The sequence below is a fragment of the Poeciliopsis prolifica genome, unplaced genomic scaffold (assembly GCF_027474105.1).
Source record: "Poeciliopsis prolifica strain line A6 unplaced genomic scaffold, Auburn_PproV2 SCAFFOLD016, whole genome shotgun sequence".
Taxonomy (NCBI): domain Eukaryota; kingdom Metazoa; phylum Chordata; class Actinopteri; order Cyprinodontiformes; family Poeciliidae; genus Poeciliopsis; species Poeciliopsis prolifica.
The window spans coordinates 5,347,479-5,370,000 of NW_026562391.1; the positions used below are offsets into that span (position 1 = coordinate 5,347,479).

The 22,522-nt window shown below is 38.8% G+C and overlaps 2 protein-coding genes across 3 annotated transcripts; both read right to left on the minus strand.

Annotated features, from left to right (window-relative positions):
- Window positions 1–802: 802 nt before the first annotated feature.
- On the minus strand, window positions 803–11,913 carry LOC129366871 (stromal membrane-associated protein 1-like). The gene is made up of 10 exons (XM_055040951.1): window positions 11,591–11,913; window positions 11,070–11,203; window positions 9,317–9,402; window positions 9,133–9,208; window positions 8,083–8,145; window positions 7,913–7,988; window positions 5,212–5,342; window positions 4,013–4,229; window positions 2,992–3,329; window positions 803–1,468 (listed from the first exon to the last, which is right to left on the minus strand). Exons 1-10 carry the CDS (start codon window positions 11,706–11,708, stop codon window positions 1,331–1,333), a joined length of 1,377 nt encoding a protein of 458 aa, XP_054896926.1. The 5' UTR covers window positions 11,709–11,913; the 3' UTR covers window positions 803–1,330.
- A 658-nt stretch (window positions 11,914–12,571) lies between these two features.
- Window positions 12,572–18,785, minus strand: cenpk (centromere protein K). Of its 2 annotated transcripts, XM_055040962.1 has the most exons (12): window positions 18,656–18,785; window positions 18,167–18,385; window positions 17,795–18,016; window positions 17,440–17,541; window positions 17,284–17,349; window positions 15,697–15,760; window positions 15,413–15,459; window positions 15,233–15,315; window positions 14,995–15,093; window positions 14,546–14,681; window positions 14,411–14,464; window positions 12,572–13,192 (listed from the first exon to the last, which is right to left on the minus strand). In XM_055040962.1, the coding sequence occupies exons 3-12, from the start codon at window positions 17,795–17,797 to the stop codon at window positions 13,037–13,039; spliced, it is 810 nt and encodes a 269-aa protein (XP_054896937.1). In that variant the 5' UTR covers window positions 17,798–18,016; window positions 18,167–18,385; window positions 18,656–18,785; the 3' UTR covers window positions 12,572–13,036. The 2 variants fall into 2 exon arrangements, with proteins under 2 accessions (XP_054896937.1, XP_054896938.1); XM_055040963.1 differs by having other exon boundaries at window positions 17,293–17,349; window positions 17,795–18,385.
- Window positions 18,786–22,522: the final 3,737 nt, after the last annotated feature.

The window sequence follows — 22,522 nt, forward strand, 5'->3', positions numbered from 1 at the left end:
AACACAAGTTGAATGATTTGTCTTTTTTTTCTCCAGCAAAGCATCACTTTACCCCTCCCCCCCAAATAGAGCAACATATGAACTAATCTTTGCTCCTCAGAAGCTCAGTTTTCAGTCTTTGGATAACTAGAAATTCTGCATCCGATCAAACAAATGTTAAAGTCAACCAAGAATAACATTTTCAGACAATTTCCTGCTCCATGCTTTGTTGGAACAGCCAGGGGACTCAGCCAGTGTTTACCAGCAAACAAAGCAAAGTTTATAAAGGCATGAATGAGTGTTTGATCTGTGTTTGAAGTGCAGTTCAATTAATTTATGTTCAAAGTTCACCACCTAAACTACAAACTAAATTCACAGCTTCAACACTAAAACTACATGCAAATGATCACCAGGCCCACACACACTTAGCAGTCAGTAAGTGTGTGTGGCATGGGGCCACTGTGTCAGCTTGATATAAAATATGCGAGTCTACCCTCATGAACATTTGAATGCATTTATGCGCAATGCTGCCAATGTATCCCCTTTGGCATTAATCAGAGCAGACCCAGAAAGCAAGTTTTCCTCGTCCAACATCAGTGTCTGACCTTGCAAATACATTTGTGGAACAATCAAAAACTTTCCTAAACGCTCTCCCAGGCCTTTTCAGAAGGATTAAAGATATTATAGCTGCAAAGGGTAAACCAAGGTTTCATGTTACAATAAAATGAGTCACTTCTAAAAGTGACTCATTTTAAATCATTAAAAAAAATTTTTCTTAATGATTTAGCTCAAACCTTTAGTCACAGAAGACACACAAGTGCAATCAGTTTTGCCAGTTTAATTTTTATAGGGGAACCACAGGTACTTTAAAAGAAGGTTATACAGCGCTGTACATCTGGGAGCCGCACTGACTGACTTGATAGTCATCTCCTCCCTTTAAATACTAATTATTTAAATGTTCTATAATCTGATATTGATACAGATACAATAAAAGCTTGTGTAACTGGTCCTGCAGCTTTACTGATATGTCAATGTTGGGACTGTTTTCTTATATTTTGTGGTTGTCTTTTTTTTCCAAAAAAGGAAAATAAAAAGTTAGGAGGCAGAAACTGCCAATCATGTAATCCTGTATTTCTCCCAATTCACTCACACAATAGAGAGAAAGAGAGACAGAAAGGGAGAAAGAGGGAAACGAAAAAGAAAGCGATACAATTGTCGTGTTCTGAAGGCTGGTCCGTGATGGAAAGGGGCATCAGTTCATAGCGAGGACCAGAAAAGCGCAAATGATCATTTGCGGGTTCTGGGACCTTGACTCCTACTCCGCCCGATCCCCCCTGACCCACTCCAAGGCTCACTTCCATAACTGCGTGCTCAGAGTCTGACCGGATCCGGCGGCGGCGGCCCAACCGCCCATGGCTGAAGGAGGCTGACCGAAGGCCATCTGACCCCCGGCGCCGTTCAGAGTCATCCCTGACATCTGCTGGTTCACCTGGGGAAGAGACAGAGAGCGGTCAGGAGGGACATCAGACGGAACCGGCACCGGTCCAGCTGGGTCCAGACCCAGCCACATGTTTGATACAGACATGGGCAAGTTTACTGTAACCCCCGTTCAAGATGTGTGAAGAACTTTCAAATGAGTTCATCCCAGTTCAGCTTTGAGTTTTTTATTTACAGGGTAAAATTCACATGATTAAAATAACCGCTGGTGAAAATCATTGGTTAAACTGAGAGAGGGATGTCTGACATTTTGCCTTTGTGCTAGAATGTGCAGAAATATCTGTGCTGCATATTTGAGGCTTATTATTCTGCCCAACATCTGAATGTCTTCAGTTTTCTGGCACAGCCTGACAGATTTTTTTTTTTTCCTTTTTGCACATAAAATGTTTATTTTGTTCAGAATACATATTCTTTAAGATGGAAGGTTTAATTTCTAATATAAGAAATTAAAGAACATTTAATTGCTCACCATCACTATGCTGTTGTGAGCAGGATCTCGCACCAAAATGATTTAAATTTAATACCCACATTAAGTCTAAAACATATTGTAATAATTTGTTTCCCCATACAGATTAAGCAAATTGAATGTAATTTTGTTCACTTAAAATTTAAGCCTGGTCTAAAAAACTACAATTTCCTTAAGTACACAAATTCTTAACCAACTATTAAAACCTCTGGATATTCAGAAAGGTTAGGTTTGATAGAGCCTATGAAGAAGTAGCTGACTACTTCAGAACCAAATGTTCTGCAAATATATGTTAGAGTAGTCTTTCAAAAAAACAAAAAAAAACAACAACAAGAGAAAAACAAAAGCAAACAGGCTAGGTAATAATTCAAGAAATGTTTTTTCACACATCATTTACTAGGTTGCCAAGAGCGTGTCTATATTTTATCGTTTTCCAACTTTCAGAGTTCCTTTTTTAACCAGAATATAAGCTCATCATCTCTACGTTGTGATGAAAAGCTTTCTTTACATTTCTTTTGTGCGTTTCTATATGCAGCAGTTTGCCTAAATAATAATAAAATTACAGAAATAGTACTAATTCTACAGTTGTAGAAGTGCTGCCACCTAGTGGCCACTGAGTGGCAGTGTGGGCATTAGCTAATTTGTAATATTGGTATGTAATTTTCCCCAAGGTATGAGCATGATTACCTTTAATTTTTAACTAATACTAATGCTGGAAGATGAGAAGTGTCTTTTATCTACATTAAATATCATATTCCCAAATGTTAATTTTCATCAACTTCACTGTTTTTTACAGCCCTGGTTAAGGAAATTGAGCTACATTTGTCCACCATTTAAACCAAATGTTTCTAATTTGTGATGTCTCTAATATCTTCTAGTTTTTTGTACTTGTATATTTACTGTAAAGACCTTCACCTCTGGTATACTTTTCTCATATACTGTGCTCTATTCCTTTGGTTCTCTTTGTAAACACAGATGTTTTCTCAATAAAAAAAGACACACAAAAAAGTGAAATTTAACGGACTCCAGGATTTTAGCGGTCACTGTACCTGACCCATGTTCCACTGAGCCTGCTGTCCCGGCTGAATGGCATACATCCCCTGAGCGGGCATCATGCCTGCAGGCATCGCCGCACCCTGAGGTCCCATCATCCTGGGGGCCATTCCCATCATTCCAGTGGCGGGCGCGTTTCCCATGAAGCCGTTCGGCATCGTCATGCCCACCATCATGGCGGGATTGGGCCCCATCATGGCCGCCCCGCTCTGGGCCATCATTGCCCCCATAACGGTGGTGGGCGGCACAGCTGCCCCCATGCCAGGAAAGCCCTGGTAACCCGGGGTTGCCTGCACAGGAAACTGCATCTGAGAGGGGCCCATAAACATCCCGGCTGACAGGGGGGGAAAAAAAGAGAACAAGACGGTTGAGGAAGTTTAACGGTGAAAAAAACTTCAGACTTTCATTCATTATATAAATTTGACTGATCTTATGATTGCCTAATGATTAATTAGTAAGCGCCCATTTTCCTAAAACCACATCCTCGACTTTGTACCTCATCTGTTTGTGGTTAAGAAGTTAAGGCTGCTTCATCATGCACTATTGAGGTGAGACTGAAGGATTTTGTCCTTTAAAGTTGAAAACAGAAAGGCACAAAGTCCAATTTGCATTCTACAACAGACTCTGATTGGACGGTTTCTCATCCCTTTTTTGCTTGAGGATGACCGGTGGCGCCCTCTTCTGGATGAAGATGTAACTACAACACTGAAAGAAGGTCTAAGTGTATGTTATTAGTTAATTGATTGGAACTATTGTTAATCTAATGAAACATTAATTAACAATTCGTCACAAGTTGATTTTTTGCCTCCTTAGTTCTTGCCGAGCAAATAAACATCCATCTGACCTGTATTCATCAGATATAAGAGCTGAAACTGAATTACCAATTTAACCATGATTTTCATAGGTGTGTATTATAAGCCATCACCAATGCATGTCCCCATAGGTCATGACTACCATTGTTGGAGTAATTTCAGCCCTAAAAAAACAACATGTTTATTTTGGTCTGTTGGTTCTCACCAGGAGGGACTTGCTGGGACATATTGTTTGTTCCATACAGCGACAGAATCGAGTCCTTGGACAACGGCTTCTTGGTTCCGTCCTCAGCTTTAGTGGCGCAACTGTTGTCGTTGAACAGGTCCAGGTCGGCCTGCCCTGACCCTGAGCTGGCTCCGCCTCCCACGCATCCCGCAGCCGGAGGTTGTGTCGGAGTGCTGGCCGTTGTACCGGAGCTCCCCTGGAAGGACGACAGACAGCTGATATTTAAAAAAAACAAAAAAAACATGTAAATGTATTTTTGTTGTTATTGATGAAAAATAAAAGCATTTCTTCTAAAGAGTTCACTTAAAGCATGTGATGCACTGAAAAATCAAAACATTTTTTGTTAAAAAAGCAACATTCAAAACCAAATATTCATGATATTTGAGCTGTGTCATTACTATATATATATATATATATATATATATATATATATATATATATATATATATATATATATATATATATTTTTTTTTTTTTTTTTCAGACTTTTTTATGGTCAGACTACAGTTTAGAAGAACTGAGACATATTCTTCATCCTGCTTTATCCAATCCAGAACCAGATGAGCATTTGGGTTGATGAGCAGTGTTTACTAGTAACTACCTGTTTAACTGAGTTGGAAACTCTGCAAAAAACTGGTAAACATATAAACCAGAATCAGCCCTGAAACTTATTACTTACTATACATGACCGAGTATAACTTGTTATGGGACAATTACGTATATATTTATGAACATGTCAATTATACTAAATCTACTATTATTTGAAACATTGAATGTTTTTGAAAAACTTCATAGAAGTTGTGTGTTGTAGCATCAGTGATTTTAAAAGCCTGAATGTATCGCTGATAGGAACTTTTCACTAACATGCTAAATTATCTCATCCATGAGTTTGCATGCAGAACATCTGCATCAAATACATTATAAGATAATAAGTGGAAGAGTAAATGGCATTTTTTCATTGAAGTGTTTATCCAAACCTTAACCAATATGTGGACATCTAATAAGAAAATCCACCATTTAAATAAAGTCTTCATTCTTTAATGAGGAGTAAAATTTTGATGTTTGTTTATTTTTTCAACCCATCAATAGTTACCATTCCCCCCCCCAACACATTTATTTTCAGTTTGACCAGCAGGAGGCCGCTGCTACCGAGTCACGACTGGATCAGGTGTTTTTACCTGAGAAAACTGAGTTGCAGATGTGGACGATGGCAGAGGGTTGGACACCATGGGGCCAAATATATCCAGGTCATTGTTCTGGTTTGTGCTTGTGCTACCATTGTTAGCTGATGCTGCACCGGCGGGCGTGTCTGTGGCAGAACGGAAAACAAACTGGTTTTACAGGAGGAACTCAGCCTGGACAGAAGGAGCAGCATTCCTCCTCGTCTCAGTGAAACGCCTTCTGTTCCATTCTGCCTGTATTCATTGGAAATGGAGCATAACAATAAGACTGGACTGATATCTCAAGATATCCCACCACTCAACTAGAAACAAAAAACAAAATAAGTGAATTCATGTTTACACAGATATGGGCTTGATAGCAGATTGTTTAGCACAAGCCAGAGGCATGAGGAACCTAACGTGGACAACTTGTTCCTGTCTGCATTTGATGCCGGTCTGTGTGTGATCTCAGATCTGTATTACACAGCGGGATTAGAGGCTTATTGAGGCGACTTCAGGTTCAAGCATTTGCAGTATGACAAAGCTGGTTTGTTTGTCGCCATGGCAACGTGGGGCTGAAACCTAACCTGATTCCCAGCAGGTCGTGTTTGCGGAGACGTTTAGGAGGTCGACGCACATCGAGATGCCAACCTCGGACCAATCGGTGCGGTTAGAAAAGAAGCACTGAAGAAAAACACTGCGCGGGCTGAGGATGGACCGACAAATTTTAAAGTTTCATTTTCTGATGTAGCAGAGAAAGCGCTGAAGTCACAGGAGTTGTAAGGAGCACAGAGAAGCATGCCATATTCTCTCCCCCACTTGTTGCTGATCAGCTGGCTCACCTAACGCTGCTACAACCACCTTGGCCGTAGGAAAATATTTAGGAAGCCTCTCTCCACAAAGGAGAAGAGTTGTATACAGAGCAGGCAATTTCCAATAAACGTCTTAGCGTTGAACTGGCGCATTACAAACATTATGGACAAACGTTAGCAAATTACATAAAATTTAAAACCTCAGAAGAGTCCACGCCTTCAGGAAACAATCCTTTCTCAACAGCAGAGAGCCTCTGCATGAAGCAAAGTGTAGAATTAGAGGCTGGTTTGTACCAGGCTGTAATTGTTGTTTAATGCAGCAGAAACCGTCTTAGTAGGGCATTTGAATTTTAGTCTGTTAGAGAAACTAGCAGCAAGTATTCTCCACAAACAACCGCTTAAATAAAGCCATGTTGCTGAGAAAGATATCATTTGTATTTTCACAGTAGCTGTGGTCTATGTTAACAGTGAACCCAAAGCAAAAAATACATCAAAACTGTTCAACTAATTATTTTTTTAATGACAAGTCTCATCATCATTGCTGCATTCTTCTGCACTTTCACATTTTTTTTCTGACCAACAACTAACCCAAGTTTTCCTCATTCTTCTCTTTGTCTTCCACTGTAAGGACTTTAGCGCCACGCTTGCCGAACTTCAGCATCCACCAATTGTTTTCGCATACAGAGTCACAGTGCACAACAGCTATTATGAAATACAACCTATCAAATATTGCATCAATGCATAGTTTTGCTATTGAAATGGAGCCCATATTGACATTAGCATGGTGACTGCAATTTGATTTACTGTGCAAATTGCAGCTCAAAACAGCAATATATTGGGTTCAGTTTTAAGCATCTGATTTTACAAAAACGTCAAAGAATCTGCTGCTGGTGTTACTGAAAGCCCATCAAATAAAGAACCAATTGGTGAAGCAAGTCACTCAGATCTGGTCACTCAAGAGATCTGGATTTTAATGCCAGGTGTAAAAAGTCAACACAATCCCTCTATTTTTCAGTGATCTCTCTGCATGCCTATTATTTTACACAGTTATCGAGGTTTACTTCCGTTCAGGGAACACCCCTTTCCATCTCTAATATGATTGGTTCCCTTGTTCCACCATGACCATTTTGCATAATTATGCTCATTTAGAAAGCAGTAAAACCCGAGTTAATTTTCACACCTTTTCAGACACCCCAAAAACCTATCTTCAATGTTAAATGTTGAACCTTCTTCATGATCCAGGCCTCTGGTGTTGTCTTATTTAACCAAGTCTAACAAGGACACTGCTACCAATCTGTCTTGCTATTTGTTGCATTTGAAACAGAGCTGCAGATCATGCGAAACTCTAAACTTGTATCAGGGTTTTTAACCGAAACAAGAAGTTAGAGGTCTGGCGTCAGCAGCTTTCGCACTTCCTCTTCCGAACACAAACACACAAAATAGCATTCAGCTGTTTCTGATGTAAAGGAGCAGGAATAAAGTTTAGCTGGAAGTTAAAAGTCTTTCGCGGCATCATGGCAGGACTCAGAATATATCAGCTTAATGCAAATGATGCCGGCTAAAGGAGCATATCTGTTCTGATCGGGTCTGGCAGAGGAAGTTTTCTCTCTGACTCATTGGCTCGATCAAAACAAAGTGTCAAAAATGAATCTACCACAGGTGGTTAAACAGTGACTGTTGGCAACACCATGACATGTGTTGGCCATAGTGAACTATGGCCAGCCACTATGGCCAAACACCAACATTTTTACTAAGCACAACTGTAAATATAAGATATTCCTGGAGTAGTTCAACTGCAGTCCCAACACAAGCAAAATGAAAATAAAACAGAAAATAATGCTTTTTAGCATGTTTTTAAACCTAGATTTCTAACTAATAACACATGAGTTCACACATCTTACACTCACCAAGGCCTAGTAGGTTCATAGGGGGCTCTGAAGACTTTGCAGGACTTATTTTGGGAGCTGGCCTGGACTCTTCACTCTGAAAGCAAAATATATATTTAAAGCAAAACTTAAAAGGCAGCAAAAGCAGAAAACAACTCAAACGGCTTAGTTTGTGTGTGCTCCTAACTCACCTTGGCGTAGGAAGACACCTTGCTCCCTCTGTCCGGCTCCTTCTCTTTCTTACTATCTTTTGGCTGACGACACAAGACACAGAAAAAACCCTGAACAACTGAAACCTCTTTCATCTTCAGCCTTATCTGATAAGATGCGTAAAACAGGCTCAAGACGAACTGTTGATACAGCAACCATGTGACAACACCCCCGAAGATGCCTCTCTATTTTGTTCTCCAGAGACTTGTGGAGATTTTACTTTACCTCTTTGACCATCCTCCGCACAGTGGGAGGTCAAAGTTTTAGTAGTTTAAAACTTTTAATCATTACTCCATAGACAACTTTCTTGACTCAACCTCTTACTTCGAAGTTCTCTTGTTTCCCCCCATTTTTAGGAGCGACTATGTTGACTTCAGTGTCTATATGCTCAAATGTGAAATTTCTGGGTGGGTGTTTGTGGCATACGCAGCGTGCTTCTCATCACACTGCACATAGCTCTCTTCAGTCTTAACCCTCATGGTGCCAATATTAAAAGCATTTTTTGCAGAGCACGAACCTAGCCTCTCATGGGTTGACAACGGGAGTGAGCCAGTGGCGAAAATAAATGAATACATTTGCGCTTAAAGGGCTCGACACACGGGAAGCAACGTAAACGTGCGGGGCTTGCGACGAGACACAAGAAAGTTGAAACAAGTTCTAACTTTTTGTCTTGATTGTGTCCCATCGATAGCCAGAAAGGGTATATTAGCAGCTAGCCATCGGTAGTCTCAACAGCTAATTTGAGACTTTTTAGGGTTGTGGTGACAGTCCGCTCATAAAGTAAAAAAACTGAATATACGTTTGAAAAATTATTCAGTTGCATGTATTTTATACACTCTTTTGAGGTTTTATTTAATAGGAATTGTTGGCGACCTCATCAACAATTTTGTTCAAAACAGTTTCTTTAAAACTTCAGAGTGTGATTATTCTGCTACAAAAAAAGAAACAAAATCTTAAGGCTTTTTACGCATCTTTACGAGGGGTGCCAATGCTTGTGTAGGGGGAGCTTTATATGGATCCTCAATACGTACGCTGCTTCTTATGACTGCATTCTTGTTGTAGTATTTCTTCTTTTCGTATTTGTCCCTGATGAAGAATTCAACTGCTCTGAGAGAAGCAGTTAAGGAGGAAACTGAGCAACAGAGATGCAGAACATAGACACCATAAGAGCAGGGGAATGTTGGGTTTCAGTGTCAGCTGACGGCAAAAAGATACTGGTCTGTCTGAGGTCTTCTGAAGCTGTCTGGAAGGTTGGCTTCATAAAGCTGCCTGGCGTTGGTGTTACCCATTTCCTGTATGCTCTGGAGAAAAAAAGGGGGGAAATAAGAGAGTGTAAAGTCAGCAATCAAACAGACTCCAGCAGATAAGCTCAGTGATATAAAATCAGAATTATCAGAGAAACGTTTGAAGCAGAGTCTGTGCTGCCCCACCATGTCTGAAAGTATAAGCAGCAGTTTTGCATCTAGTTTGTTTGGCAGAGCTTTGTCAAAGTGGGACTTTTTTTTTCCCTCCAACATGTCGTCTATATTAGGAAGCCTGAAGTTGGGTAGCTTAAAAGTTTCACCAAGTGTTTTCTAGCTGTGTTATGGCTTCCAGTACATGACCATTCTTGTGTCTGAATAGTTTATTTCTGGTTAATAAATGCCAAACTAATGGGCAGCACATATTTATTAATATGACATCTCAGAATGTTAAAACAATAACTGAGAAAACAGTATGCTTCCCTGCCTCCTTTGTTTCTCCAGAAGTATTTCTGTAAAGCACAGCTTAAATACCCAAGATGACACAACTTGGTTTGAAACTACAAATCGACAATTCAGGAGTATAATCATTTGTTTTAAATATATTTAGTCTACTAATAATAACAGTTGATAGGGGCAGATGCAGTTTTTTTTCCCGTCTGTAGATTATCCTGAATTTTGCTGACAAAAATCACATCAAGTAGATTTGACAGTGGAAGGTTATGAAATTCTTCACTAGGATCAGATTTCAGCTGCTGTTCAGTTCAACGCTTTCTTTGCTACTTTCATGTCAGATGACACAACAAATAACAATTTTTTGTGGCTGGCTTGTCAGATTCCCATAGCTACAATAAATTAGAGCTTTTAGTTAGAGGTGAAACAACATGATATTGTATTTTTTTGGGAACTGATGAAAATTATGACTTCTATTTACCAGTAAGCTGAAATTACCAAGCTATAAGCAGTAACTTGTTTTCCTATAAGATTCCTCAGAGCAGGTTGCAATATTCAATCACTTTGCATCAAAACCTAGAAGATGCTCTAGGTTTAGGAAAACAGAAAATAATTGGATTTTTTTTTTTTTTTTACTTCAACATCAAAGTTTTGGTGTTTGGCATTGATTTAATTGATTTTGAGTCTGCACATCATAAATGAAAACAATAAATAAAAGCTAAATATTGCTTTACTATAACATGAATAGCCAGCTTACCAGACAGACAAGACAATTAGAAGTAGGAAAGAAACATTGTCAGTGAGTTTGGTTTTTTGCTCCATCAAATAAAAGGATACATAACAAACCTATTTAGCTAATGTAAAGTGTGGATTTCACACAAAAAATGGAAGTGCTTCATTTAATGTTAAGAATTTAGTTTTTTTTTTTTAAACGAATGGCAGCTGAATGCCTTTTTTGTCAAGGTCTGAATATTCTCGATTTTTGCAGGACTAATTTTGCATCCTCCAGAAACTAATGTAACCTCTTTGATAATTAATAGAAATGTTAGAAATCAACACGTCACTATGTGGAACCACTATAAAAATATTGAGGACAATCTTTGAATGTTTTATGGCAATGTCTTAAATTTATCACACGAATTCATTGGCCATAAATTTCCCCAGCGTGTCATGTTATAAATCCTGGTATCGTTTAAAGGCTCTTTGACATGATTGCTCCTCCAATGCGTTTGGATACTCCGCTGACCTCCTCAGTCACGGACAGGAACCAGTACCTGGATCTGTTCTGAGGTCCACTGGTCCAGGTTGACTGATTTCACTCTGGATATGTGTACTCCCAGGTTCCTGTGGATGCCTGCACACCGGATGCAGATGAAAACTCCCAGGTTCCAGGATGCCCATCTTGGACCTGTTGAAAACAGTGATAAAGCGAGACGTTTCCAGAGGAACGACACCACCAAACATGCCCCATCATGCGCTCAGCTGAGGTGCCGAAACGGAAAGCTTTTAAAAACGTGTCCCAGCATGAAAACAAGCCAGGGTTTTCCCGGGAAGACGAGTCGGTGTTCGTTAAAGCGGCGGGGGAGCTTGGGTAGATTTGCAGAAGTTAGCTCGCTGCTTAGCAACTTAGTTTAGCTTAAGGGGGGAGAAATGTCAGCTGACCAGTTTGAGCCGTTTAGCTTAGAAGAGCAGCACAACGGTAAAGGCGGTGCTGCTACTTCTCTCCCGACGGATTTGAAAGACGACACGTTTAACACAAAACCAATAAAACGAGAGTGCGGAGTGAACGCCGCACCTTTCGCTTCGCAGTCGGCGCAGTACTTGTTGTCTTCCTCCCTCAGCATTTTGGACAGGATGGCCTGGTGCTGCTCGTTAAGTTTCTGGGCCTTCTCTCTCTCCGAGCGGGTCGTCATGGTCGCTGCTTCGGCGGCGCTCGTTTCAGTGAAGCAATCGGCGTTTCAGTCAGTCGTCAGTGAAGAGAAGTTTTGCGGTAAAATATCATAATCGGAGGTCTGAAAGCCTCCGACTGGGAAATGAAGACACCCGGAACCGGAATCTGCTCTCCGCCCACAGGAATCCTAAAGCTGACGAGGCGGACGCATCGGATTGGGCGAGCGTGCTGACGTCATCCGACGCAGTGCTTGGAGTCGCATACGTTTCCATCCCTACGCTTTAAATTTTTAAGAACGTTTACATGGTTTCTAAATTATCACATTAAATAACAATTTGTACAAGTTAGCTATTGTCTGTTCCATTGATGCTTGACAGTAAGTTAACATTTTATACCCCACTATATTTACATAGGTTTAATAAAACAATAAAATTCTGGATAGAAATTTATAATTACTATTGAGAATTATCCGAACCTACCAATAAAGAAATATACTAAGAATTTTTATTTTTTAATCAATTTAACTTGTTTTAAAATAAATGATCAGAAAATCAGTTTTAGATCAATCACCTTTAGGTAAAGCAGTTACCACTAATCACTTACTTTGACAGTAAGTGATTAGTGGTTTTTGGATTTCGCTGACAGGTGAAATCCAAGATGTTATAAGAGTAAAAGCCTTTATAGTTGGGTTTTGAATCAAGCGAGTATGCTTAAAATAATTTAGGCATTAAATTATTTTATAAATCCTAAATATTTAGTATTATTTTAGGCACACATTTGATTTGCTGGTTTTTCTACCTTGGAATTATAAGACTAAAAATGCATTTTGGAAATTACCTTCACCATTGTCTTTTAGTGTTATACATATACACACACACACATCAATGAAGTAACCTAGCAAAGCACATAAAATGTGTTTATTAAAGAAGCCAAACATATTCAGAAATGTTAAAGTACAGACAAAACATATTAGAATTAGGTGACTGATAGCTTGAATTACATTTAACTTGACCAACTTTTATGCCAAAATAACAAGAGAAGATCCTGTTTTATTTTATTGTTTGGTGAACAGTAAGACCACAAAACTTTAAGAACTTTAAAATCTCACTTATCAAAAATGCACATGCTGCAAATGCAGAATATCTCAAAATTACAATAAGAATTAAATAAACACAAACAGAAATGAGTTGTAAAACTAATACATATTTACAAAAAAGTAATTCTCTTGTCTCGTTTCTGTAGATGCTTGTCAAAGAACATCAGGGCTCAAAAGCACACAAATGAAAAAAGACACTGACTGACATGTTGTGCTTGAGAAAATTAAAAAATAAACATTTGAAGACCAGTCAACTAGAAGAAGGTTTCCAGGCGGATCTTGAAGTTATTCTCCTGGTGTCTCACTGCGATCCCATATCGAAGCAGCATCTCCACGTATGGTGGCCAGAACGTGTGATCTATCGTAACGTAAGGGTCGTGCGGCGTGTTCATCACTTTGTCCATAAGAACCTGCAGGTGTTAGAGATAAAGAGGCATTTGGGTTTTCTCAGACTATTCTGGAACAAACTCGTCAAGTAAAAACAGGCCGTGCAGCCAAGAGCTTCATAACGGTTACTAAAAACTTCTGTGATGCAGCTTAATGAGAGATTTTAACTAAATGTTTATTCTCATTCTTACACTTTTAGGGCTAAAGCAAAGACTACAAACTTGAGAGAAAATAAAACCTTGATAAAACTTTTTTTCACGTTAATTACTTTAATCTTAATGTAACACTGGAGGGGATTTCTGCTTTTCTTTCTTTCTACTAAAACAGTAGGAGGAAAAAGAAAACGTGAACCTTTTCATAATATCGATGCTTTGTGTTTTCATTGTTTTTGTCTTTAATAAAAGCAGAACAAAAATGTAACTAACCAATGAATTTTACATATGGCGCTGACTACAGTTTGATTGGCTGTGCCTCTAGCTGCCAAAGAAAGCTCTTACCCGTTTATCAGTGCCACAATAAGTTTGTGGCGGTGAAAACAGAACTGATGCTAACCAAATACAGCCACTGGTTTAGCACTGGAACTAATTTAGCTAAACCAGAAAAGAAGCTACGTGTTATGGATGTTTTTAGGGGTGCACCGATTGCAGTTTTCTGGCCGATCGCTGATTACCAATCTTTTAAAAAGCCTAACTAATGCCAGGTGTTTGTCTGAAACATTGCTCAATATATCAAGAAAGTTGCTGAATTGGCAACAATTGAATGACTATTGTTAACTGTAAACGTGCAGATATGACCTGGTCAGGCGGTTTGTCAGTCAAACCTCTCTCACGGGAAAAGAGAAAAGCACAGTGGTCGGTTTTTAGACCTTTGCCGAGGTTGTTAACGTTGGTGGATAAGATCGGCTTTACATGTAAAAATCAACCGATCACTGATCTCCCAAATTAAGGAAATCGGCACCGATAAATCAACCGGCCGATAAATCGGTGAAGCCCTATTTATTTTCACTGTCTAAGCTATTTTTATGACCACCTGAAACAGTAAATACCTACAATTTCCATTGTCTTGCGAAGTAAAATAACAGGGATGCAAGGTATTAGGAAAAAAATAAGTATTCACAATACAGATTTTGTTTGCAACTAATCCAAATTTGGCTAATAAAAAAATCAGAAAACAATTGAAATATTGACTGTTTTAATATGTCAATGTTAAAACAGAACTTGACATCGACGTCACACACCCACCTCAAGAATTTTACTGAGGGGAACAAGGTCCTCACTTATCTCCAGGGGAATGTTCTGAAAATAAAAACAATATTTGAAAACATTTAATATGAGAAACAAACACTTTATTAGCCACACTATGGCAGGTTAACACACCTTCTTCTTTTTGCTGGCAGTAGACTCGTCCTGAGGGGGAGGGACATGTTTCTCCAGGATGTCTCCCAGTGACTCCATCAGCTGTTCCTGGTAAGTCTTCATTTTCTGGATTTTGGCCTTTGTGTCCAGAAGGATACTGGAGGAACATAAAAATAACCAGAGAATCATTGTGGTGATCTATAAATGCTTCATTTCACCATGACTTCCTTTACATTTTGACAACATTTTGCACGTCAAACTAAAATTTCACATAGAGAAAGATTAGGAGAGTGATAGAGGGATCCCTATTTGATTTAGGCAATTAAATAGGGAATACTCCTGGAATGAAACTTTTTTTTTCACACCTATCCAGACCTGGAAAATCCATGAATCGAGTTCTATACTTTCCGGGCCGCCTGGGAACCTTGAACGTCTCCTCTCATTTGGCGTCACATTGCCATCACACTCACTTGAGCTCCGAATATTTTTCCTTTTCCACTCGAAGTCGTTCGATATGATCATTGGCAGCTAATAGCACCTGCTTCTTCTCCTCCAGCCATTTCTGCTCTCTGCAAAGCACGAGGCGAAACACAAAGTGTGAAGTCACAGAAAGGTCTCGTGCATTCAGTCCTGGGAAACATTTATGTGCTCTGATGAAGCAGAAAGTAGTGAAAGAAAGCTTTGCCGGGTAATGGAAAGGTCACGCACAGCTCTTTAGTCTCTCTCAGTTTGTCTCTCTTGGCTTCACAACAAGAAACAACCATCTCCAGTTCGGAGCAGAGCTTGAGCATCTGCAGAGAACGACATGTGGGACATGTTTTTAGAAAAGTGGAAGAGGGAGAATATTTTGTGATTTTTGAGAAATTTGTGTTTCACACACGGACACACCTCGTCTTTTCCTGCATGAAGTAAAATCTCTGCATTAGCCACAAACACTGTGGAAGAGGTTAAAAAAAATAAATAAATCAGTCCACCAAAACATTTAAACTCAGTCAAATTTGACATCATTTCATTTTATTTTCCTTACATGACAAACTCAACAAAAAATGAACAGAAAAGCAAGATGTAGGATACCAGTTAGACTGTGGTGTGTGATATTAATATTAATATTTGGGCTGTAAATAGTAGAATGATGCCACGGTTTCATTGGAGTGGGAGAAGTGAGGACTTACAGCTCGGTTGCATGGACTTCCACAGCTTCAGTTCAGCATCTGTGACCGCCAGTCGGTTTACTGACTGTTTCATGTGAAAATACATGGTGAAAAAATAAAAAAGTTAAATTAAATAAACAAACTCGAAAGCAACAACATATAAATCATTTTAAAAACCAGGCAAGAATGAGCTTGTACCGATTGTGAAGTTATAAACAAGGTTTTAATAGGTGCAATTTTAAACCGCTGAAATATTTTTTGCCATCACGCCACCCCTTTGGTGCATTGGGGTTGAAACGATTGATCAGATTAATCACTGTCAACCAATTTAGTAATCGATGAAACTACAGACTCAAATCTGTTTGAAGAACATGTTCAGAGCAGTAACTGAGTCACAATTGTACAAAAGAAAAAAATACATTTTGTATTTAAGGTAAAAAAACAAACTTCTGTAAATATGTGCTAATCAGAACAAGTAACATAGTTTTATCTTCACCTGATTTACCTTTTGCTATCGAATCTGTAATACAGTAATTCAAAAATCAATCAACACATTATCTCTACACTGTACTAATGTTAAGTCAAGCAGGAAGTGCTGAGCTTTTCACATGTTTGATGGCAGAAGTATTTATTTAGACCAGGGGTGCTCAAGTCCAGTCCTCGAGAGCTACCATCCTGCAACTATCAGATGAATCCTTGCTACAACAAACCTGAATCAAATGAATGACTTGTTACCAGGCCTGTTCATAGCTGAGCCTGGTCTACTGGAGTAAGGCTGCAACTAAAAGTTGCAGGACGGTAGCTCTCGAGGACTGGACTTGAACACCCCTGATTTAGACGCATGCATTGCTACTGAGGCCTGCAATAAAGAAATATGTTGCTGCATTTTAGGCAATTAAATGTTGGGGGCTTTTTTAAGAAATTGAAATGTTTGTATCTTTAAATGCATTTCTAATGTTGTATATAAATAGGTTTCATTGGTTACACAAAACAATCTGCAGAAATTGTATCTGAACACCTGATAGAATGAACGTTTGTTGGGCCAAAAACTGATTTAAAATGTGCAGAACAGTGAGTCCAGAGGTCCGGTTTTGAGCACCACCACAATGAATCATTCAATCACATAACTGATACAAAATAAGTGACAAGCTAAAACAGTCTTTGCATTAACAAGTTCTGGTTCTGGGAACTGAAAGTTTGGAATTTTGTTTACCATCATTCCAGTTTTTCTCTCTAAAACAAGCTAAAGAGATACCTGCTGCACAGAAGCACCACTACAATCCTCAATTTGCACACATTGCTTGCGAAAAGGCCAGTGAAGTTATGCTTTAGTTTGTGTAAGTAAAATGAGTAAAATCTGTAACTATGTTAATTTATTTAACCCATCACTCATTGAGTGACATCTGGAATAGCTTTGCATGGTGTGAAGTGTGGCTAAAAAAAAGTAAACAGACAAACGTCAGTGTCCCACCTTCAAAATGCAAAGCAGCCAGTTAATCAAATGATTTGACTGAGGTGCGTCAAAGCAGCAAATGACCTCGAAAATTGACAGAAAGGTCTCGTTTTCTTAGGAATTCAAGGATGAATGCAGAAGATGAAACCCTTTACCCAGCTGACCTGTTCCTGGTGATCCTCGCAGATGTCCGGTTCGCACAGAACGATTTCATTCTGCAGCTGCAGACAAACACACTTTTTTATTATTTGCTCTAGCGTCTCGCCGAAGCAGTTAAGATTCACGGAGTGGGGAGAAAAAGACTGTTTAACCTTCTCCAGTTGAGCAAATTGCTCCTCACATTGCTGCACCAGCTCGGACTCGGCGGCCTCCGAGAGCCGCCCGGCAGCTCCTCCGTCCGCCCGGACCTCACCCTGCAGGGGGAAGCGACACAGGCCGAAACGTGACCGTCACATAGGCGCTTCAACACGCGGAAACCCGCGAGCGAACGTCCAACAGCGGCCACGCAAAGTCAGGTTACATTATAAATCGAGAAAAGTTGACTGGAGAGCGGCGTCAGTTGGCGCGGATCGATGTTCTTTTGTTACAAACATGAGACATTCAAAATACAGAATTAAACAGAAATGTGAAAACCGATAAAATGAAGTTAGAGGGGTTAAATCTCACCATGTTCAGTGAAGCCAAACTTTTTCTTTTCTAAACAGACAAAACATACAACGTCCGTGTTTGTTTCAAAATGCCGCCGTTGCTGATGGCGTCGTGACGTCAGCGACGCAGACGTCACGACGCTGTGCAGGTCAAGTAGATACAACGTAAACAAAGTCCATCCGAAAACATCTTCTGGAGTCGAGGGAGTGGCCCACACTGTCAAAGCAGATTTCCAGGAAACTGCAGATTTCAGTGGCAAGTTGCAGAGAAGAAGAAGAAGAAAAATAATAATAATAACAAGAAGAATGATAATACAGCCCTGTAGTTGAGGCTACTCTTAATTTGTAGGATAGTTTAAAGGCACTGTTCAGGTTGGTCACTGCTCTCAACCTGGAGTGTCGGTCAGAACACTACTTAGACTGGATTCAGTTCAGGACCAGATGTGATGCAGCAGGTGGAAGAAGGAAGACATGAGGCAGGATCCCTTTTACTTTCTGTATTCCAAGTTGGGTCTCAGATCTTAGTCCAGCAACAGTAATTGACATCAAGGTGTATTTGGTGGGTGTGGGTGAGTGCTTCAGATATGTGTGTAGTTGTGTGTGTGGTCTCCTAGAATAAACAGAAATACAGAAATAAGTTTCAGGTGTTCTATCATTACACATTACTATTACACCTTAGATAAACTAAGAAGGAAGCCTAAACAAGCTTAACATCAGAATCATTATTCATAAGTGAACTAAAACAAATGAATTAATATCAATGCCTGTGCGCCTGTCAAGTACATCGCACAGCGCTCGGACCTAACGGTAAATAACGGTTAACAAATAAACTCCGAATCATTCATTTAACTTCAGCAAACAATCAAATATAGTAACTTACTTGTCACTAACGCACACTTATAAGGCGATCACACATATTCTGCCCCTCTCACGTATTAGCAGTAGCTCTGTTACCCCACCTCCCCCTCTGATATCAGGAACGGTTCTCTATCTTACGGCGATGTGATGACGTCATCGCCGCCCCAACTACGGTATGCCCTAAGTGGCAAAAGTAACGCTGAACAGAAATCACTACGAACAGTAGTAGTTAACAAACTTAGATTATTTAAGGGGTCTTTTGAACAAGCCCTTTTGGGCACTTAAATAACTTAAAAATAACATAATATGTAGGAGAAAACATAAAATACAGAAACCCTTGACATTGTCTGTGATTTCAACTAAAATGGGAAGATTCATCACACTGAAGATGATTTAAAAATGTCTGCTGGAGCTCAAACATTTCATCCAGCTTTCACGTCAAAAGGGGGAATTAAAAACGTCTGAAAGAAGTCATTTCTCCATCTAACTATAAAGACATTTTGATTGAAACTAGAACCGCCCCAATGTTGAAAGTGGCCCTAAGGAGTTATTTTTAAAGATAGGGGCCATATTTTCTCCTTTGCAATGGAGATTCCACCTTTAGGGACCAGTTTTGATTCTGTCACAAATAACCACTGACAAAAGCTACTCCTCACTGATAGTACAAACCAGATATTTGCATCAACTTTATTAAAGGTATTTTTCATCAAATCTATCTTGACATCAAGTCTATCTTTTCTTGTTTTAAATGAATTAGGATTACCTAAATTATTTCCATTGACATGATACCAGAATCAATAACGACTGTTTTGAAGGATTCTTGACAGGTGTTGTGGTGTTTTACGCAAAATAATGTTATTATTAGCATGATATCATGGCATGGTATTATCAAAAACATAACAAGAGTGTTGCTTTGACTCAGAAATGCATGTTTGGAAAACTTTGGACATATGGTGGTGGGTTAAGGCCAGCTCATGATCTGGTTTGGAGTTGCAGTCCACAGGAGAGCACATCTTCCCTGATGTCCCCCCCATCACACACACACACACACACACACACACACACACACACACACACACACACACACACACACACACACACACACACACACACACACAAAGAGCTCCTTCAAACTAGCGGCAGCAATTATACATTTTGTTCAAATAACTTGTATCATATAACGCAACAACATTCAGTTGTTTACTATGACGAGCGATAAAGTTGTTTTATCCCAGTTTCCTTACATGTTAAATCTTACAGCCCTCATGTTAAATGTGCTGCTTTATAACTTTGAACTGAAATAACCGTAACCCTGCCTCAATTTATAAGACTGATTCGTTTGACGTTATAAAGAAATACATTCATTGCATCACACTGTGGTGACTGCAGTCTGCCGTTCACCAGCAGGTGTCTCTGTTTGTCTCTTCGTCGCAGCTGAATGGAGTCAAAGATGATCTTCTTTTTCTGCATTTTGAACTGAATTTTGTCTGAATAATTTTTGTCAAAGTTTTTTTTAAATCTGATTTCATAGAGGTGAGAATAAAATTGCCTATTTTATTTATAATAAGTGATTTATTTGTTCCTCATCAATTTTTCTGTTCCCCCCCCCCAAAATATTCATATTGGGGTTAATGTCATAATGACATTAACCCCAATTATTATTATTATTAATAATAATAATAATAATAATAATAATAATAATAATAATAATAATATTATTATTATTATTATTTTTTATTATAATAAAGCCTGATTATTATTATTATTATTATTATTATTATTATTATTATTATTATTATTAATAATAATAATAATAATAATAATAATAATAATAATAATTATTATTATTATTATTATTATTATTATTATTATTATTATTGCAGTGATTTACAATATTTATAACACAATAATAAGCATAGGGAGGATCGTTTTCGTCATCATTCATCAGAACGAGTGCTTGTATAACTGAATTATAGCCATCCATCATTTTTTAAGTAACAAAAACAATTTTTTTTTTCGTATGTTGTATATATACATATATAAAATATGATTTGACTTCATGTAGAGTTTTGACAACATTGAAAATATTTTGTATTTTGTCGCTGTGTTATTTATTACCTGGACCTCATGCTTTCACACACACAAACTCTTCCTCTCCGGGATGCTGGAGCTCAGCACCCGGAGAGCCGTCCTGCAGCGCACATCTTCACGAGGACGCGTCGTCCGTTTCTTTTTGTGTTTTTTTTTTCCCCCTCCCCACTTTTCTCCGGCTTCCGCCCGGGAAACCGCGCAAGCCTTGATTATTTGAGTGATCAACTAGAATTTGATTAATATGCAAATTTCAGACGGAGCCGCTCCGTTCGAGCCCTCAGCGCAGCCTAATTAATCAACAGTTAAAGGAAATTAATACATACATCAATTCTGTCAGGAACATGCTTAGTTCAATCGCCCGTAAAATTGAAGTTTGAAGTATTAACTGGCTCCACAGGAGAGGCCATGATTAAAACTCCACATTTTTGTTGGCTCCATTTAGAAATATGGAGTGCTCCGCCGCAGTTCCGAGCCGGAGGAAACCCCTTAGGATGCTGATGAATAATAATAATAATAATAATAATAATAATAATAATAATAATAATAATAATAATAATAATAATAATAATAATAATAATTTGTTCACACAGTCCTTTTGCGCAAAAGTACCGGTCAAATCAATCAAATTGTACTTTACACTTTCACCTGACCGGAAAGAGAGCAGGGGAGAGAATGAACAGGGGAGAGGGGGGCGCGGTGGGATGAAAAGAGAGAGGCCAGTACTATTGTTTCAGTAGGGACTCATGCATCAAACTTCAATTTTCCGGCCGATTGAAGTAGTGATTTTTTTTTTTCACCCCCTCTATCTCGAAGTGAAATACTGAAATACACTTAAGACCTCCAGATTAATTACCACGAAGTGGTCCCTCAGACTGTAGTATTACTTATCGCCGGAGCCCTCCTGACAAGCACTCATAAAGTAAGCAAGTGGAATCCATAAACTGAGCCTGCCTTAACACGCTCTCCCTTCATAAATATATATATATATATATATATATATATATATATATATATATATATATATATATATATATATATATATATATATATATATATATATATATATATATATATATATATATATATATATATATATATATATAGTATATTTGTGAAGGAAGAGCGTATATTCAAACATTTTGTATTATTAAATTATGATATTATATCAAATTGTGTTAGTATCCAAATGTTTCATCTTGTAGGTCTAATTTGCTCGTATAAAGAGTCCTCTGGCCCGTAAAGCTTTCGGCGGGCTCGTTTGAAGCACTTTGAATAAATGGGGGGGAAAAAAGGCAAACACCATAAAACAAGTGGCAAGAAGACAGCTCAACTTATCCCCTCTTCTGACAAAGAGGGTTAAACGGGAGGCCTGGTCCTTTGAGTGTCCCTCTTGGACAGCCTTCTTTCTCACATCTCCGTGTTTTCAGCTTCATTAAACTCCTTAAAGACAAAAAGAAATAAAGAGCCAAGATGAGAAGAAAACAAACAAAAGGACTCCCTAACCAGACTCTGGCAGAAATGTCACAGGCCCGAAAGTCTTTATGGCTTCCCCGTTTAACACACACACACACACACACACACACACACACACACACACACACACACACACACACACACACACACACACACACACACACACACACAAGAAAAAAAAAACCTTTCCCAACAAAATCCATTTTTTTGTTTAGAAAACGCTCTTGGACAGAAGTCAAACATATTATTCCAGGGCTAAAAAGCGAATAAAGACAAGCGGCTCACTAAATAAAAAAAAGAAAGAAAGAGGGGAGGCACTTTCATT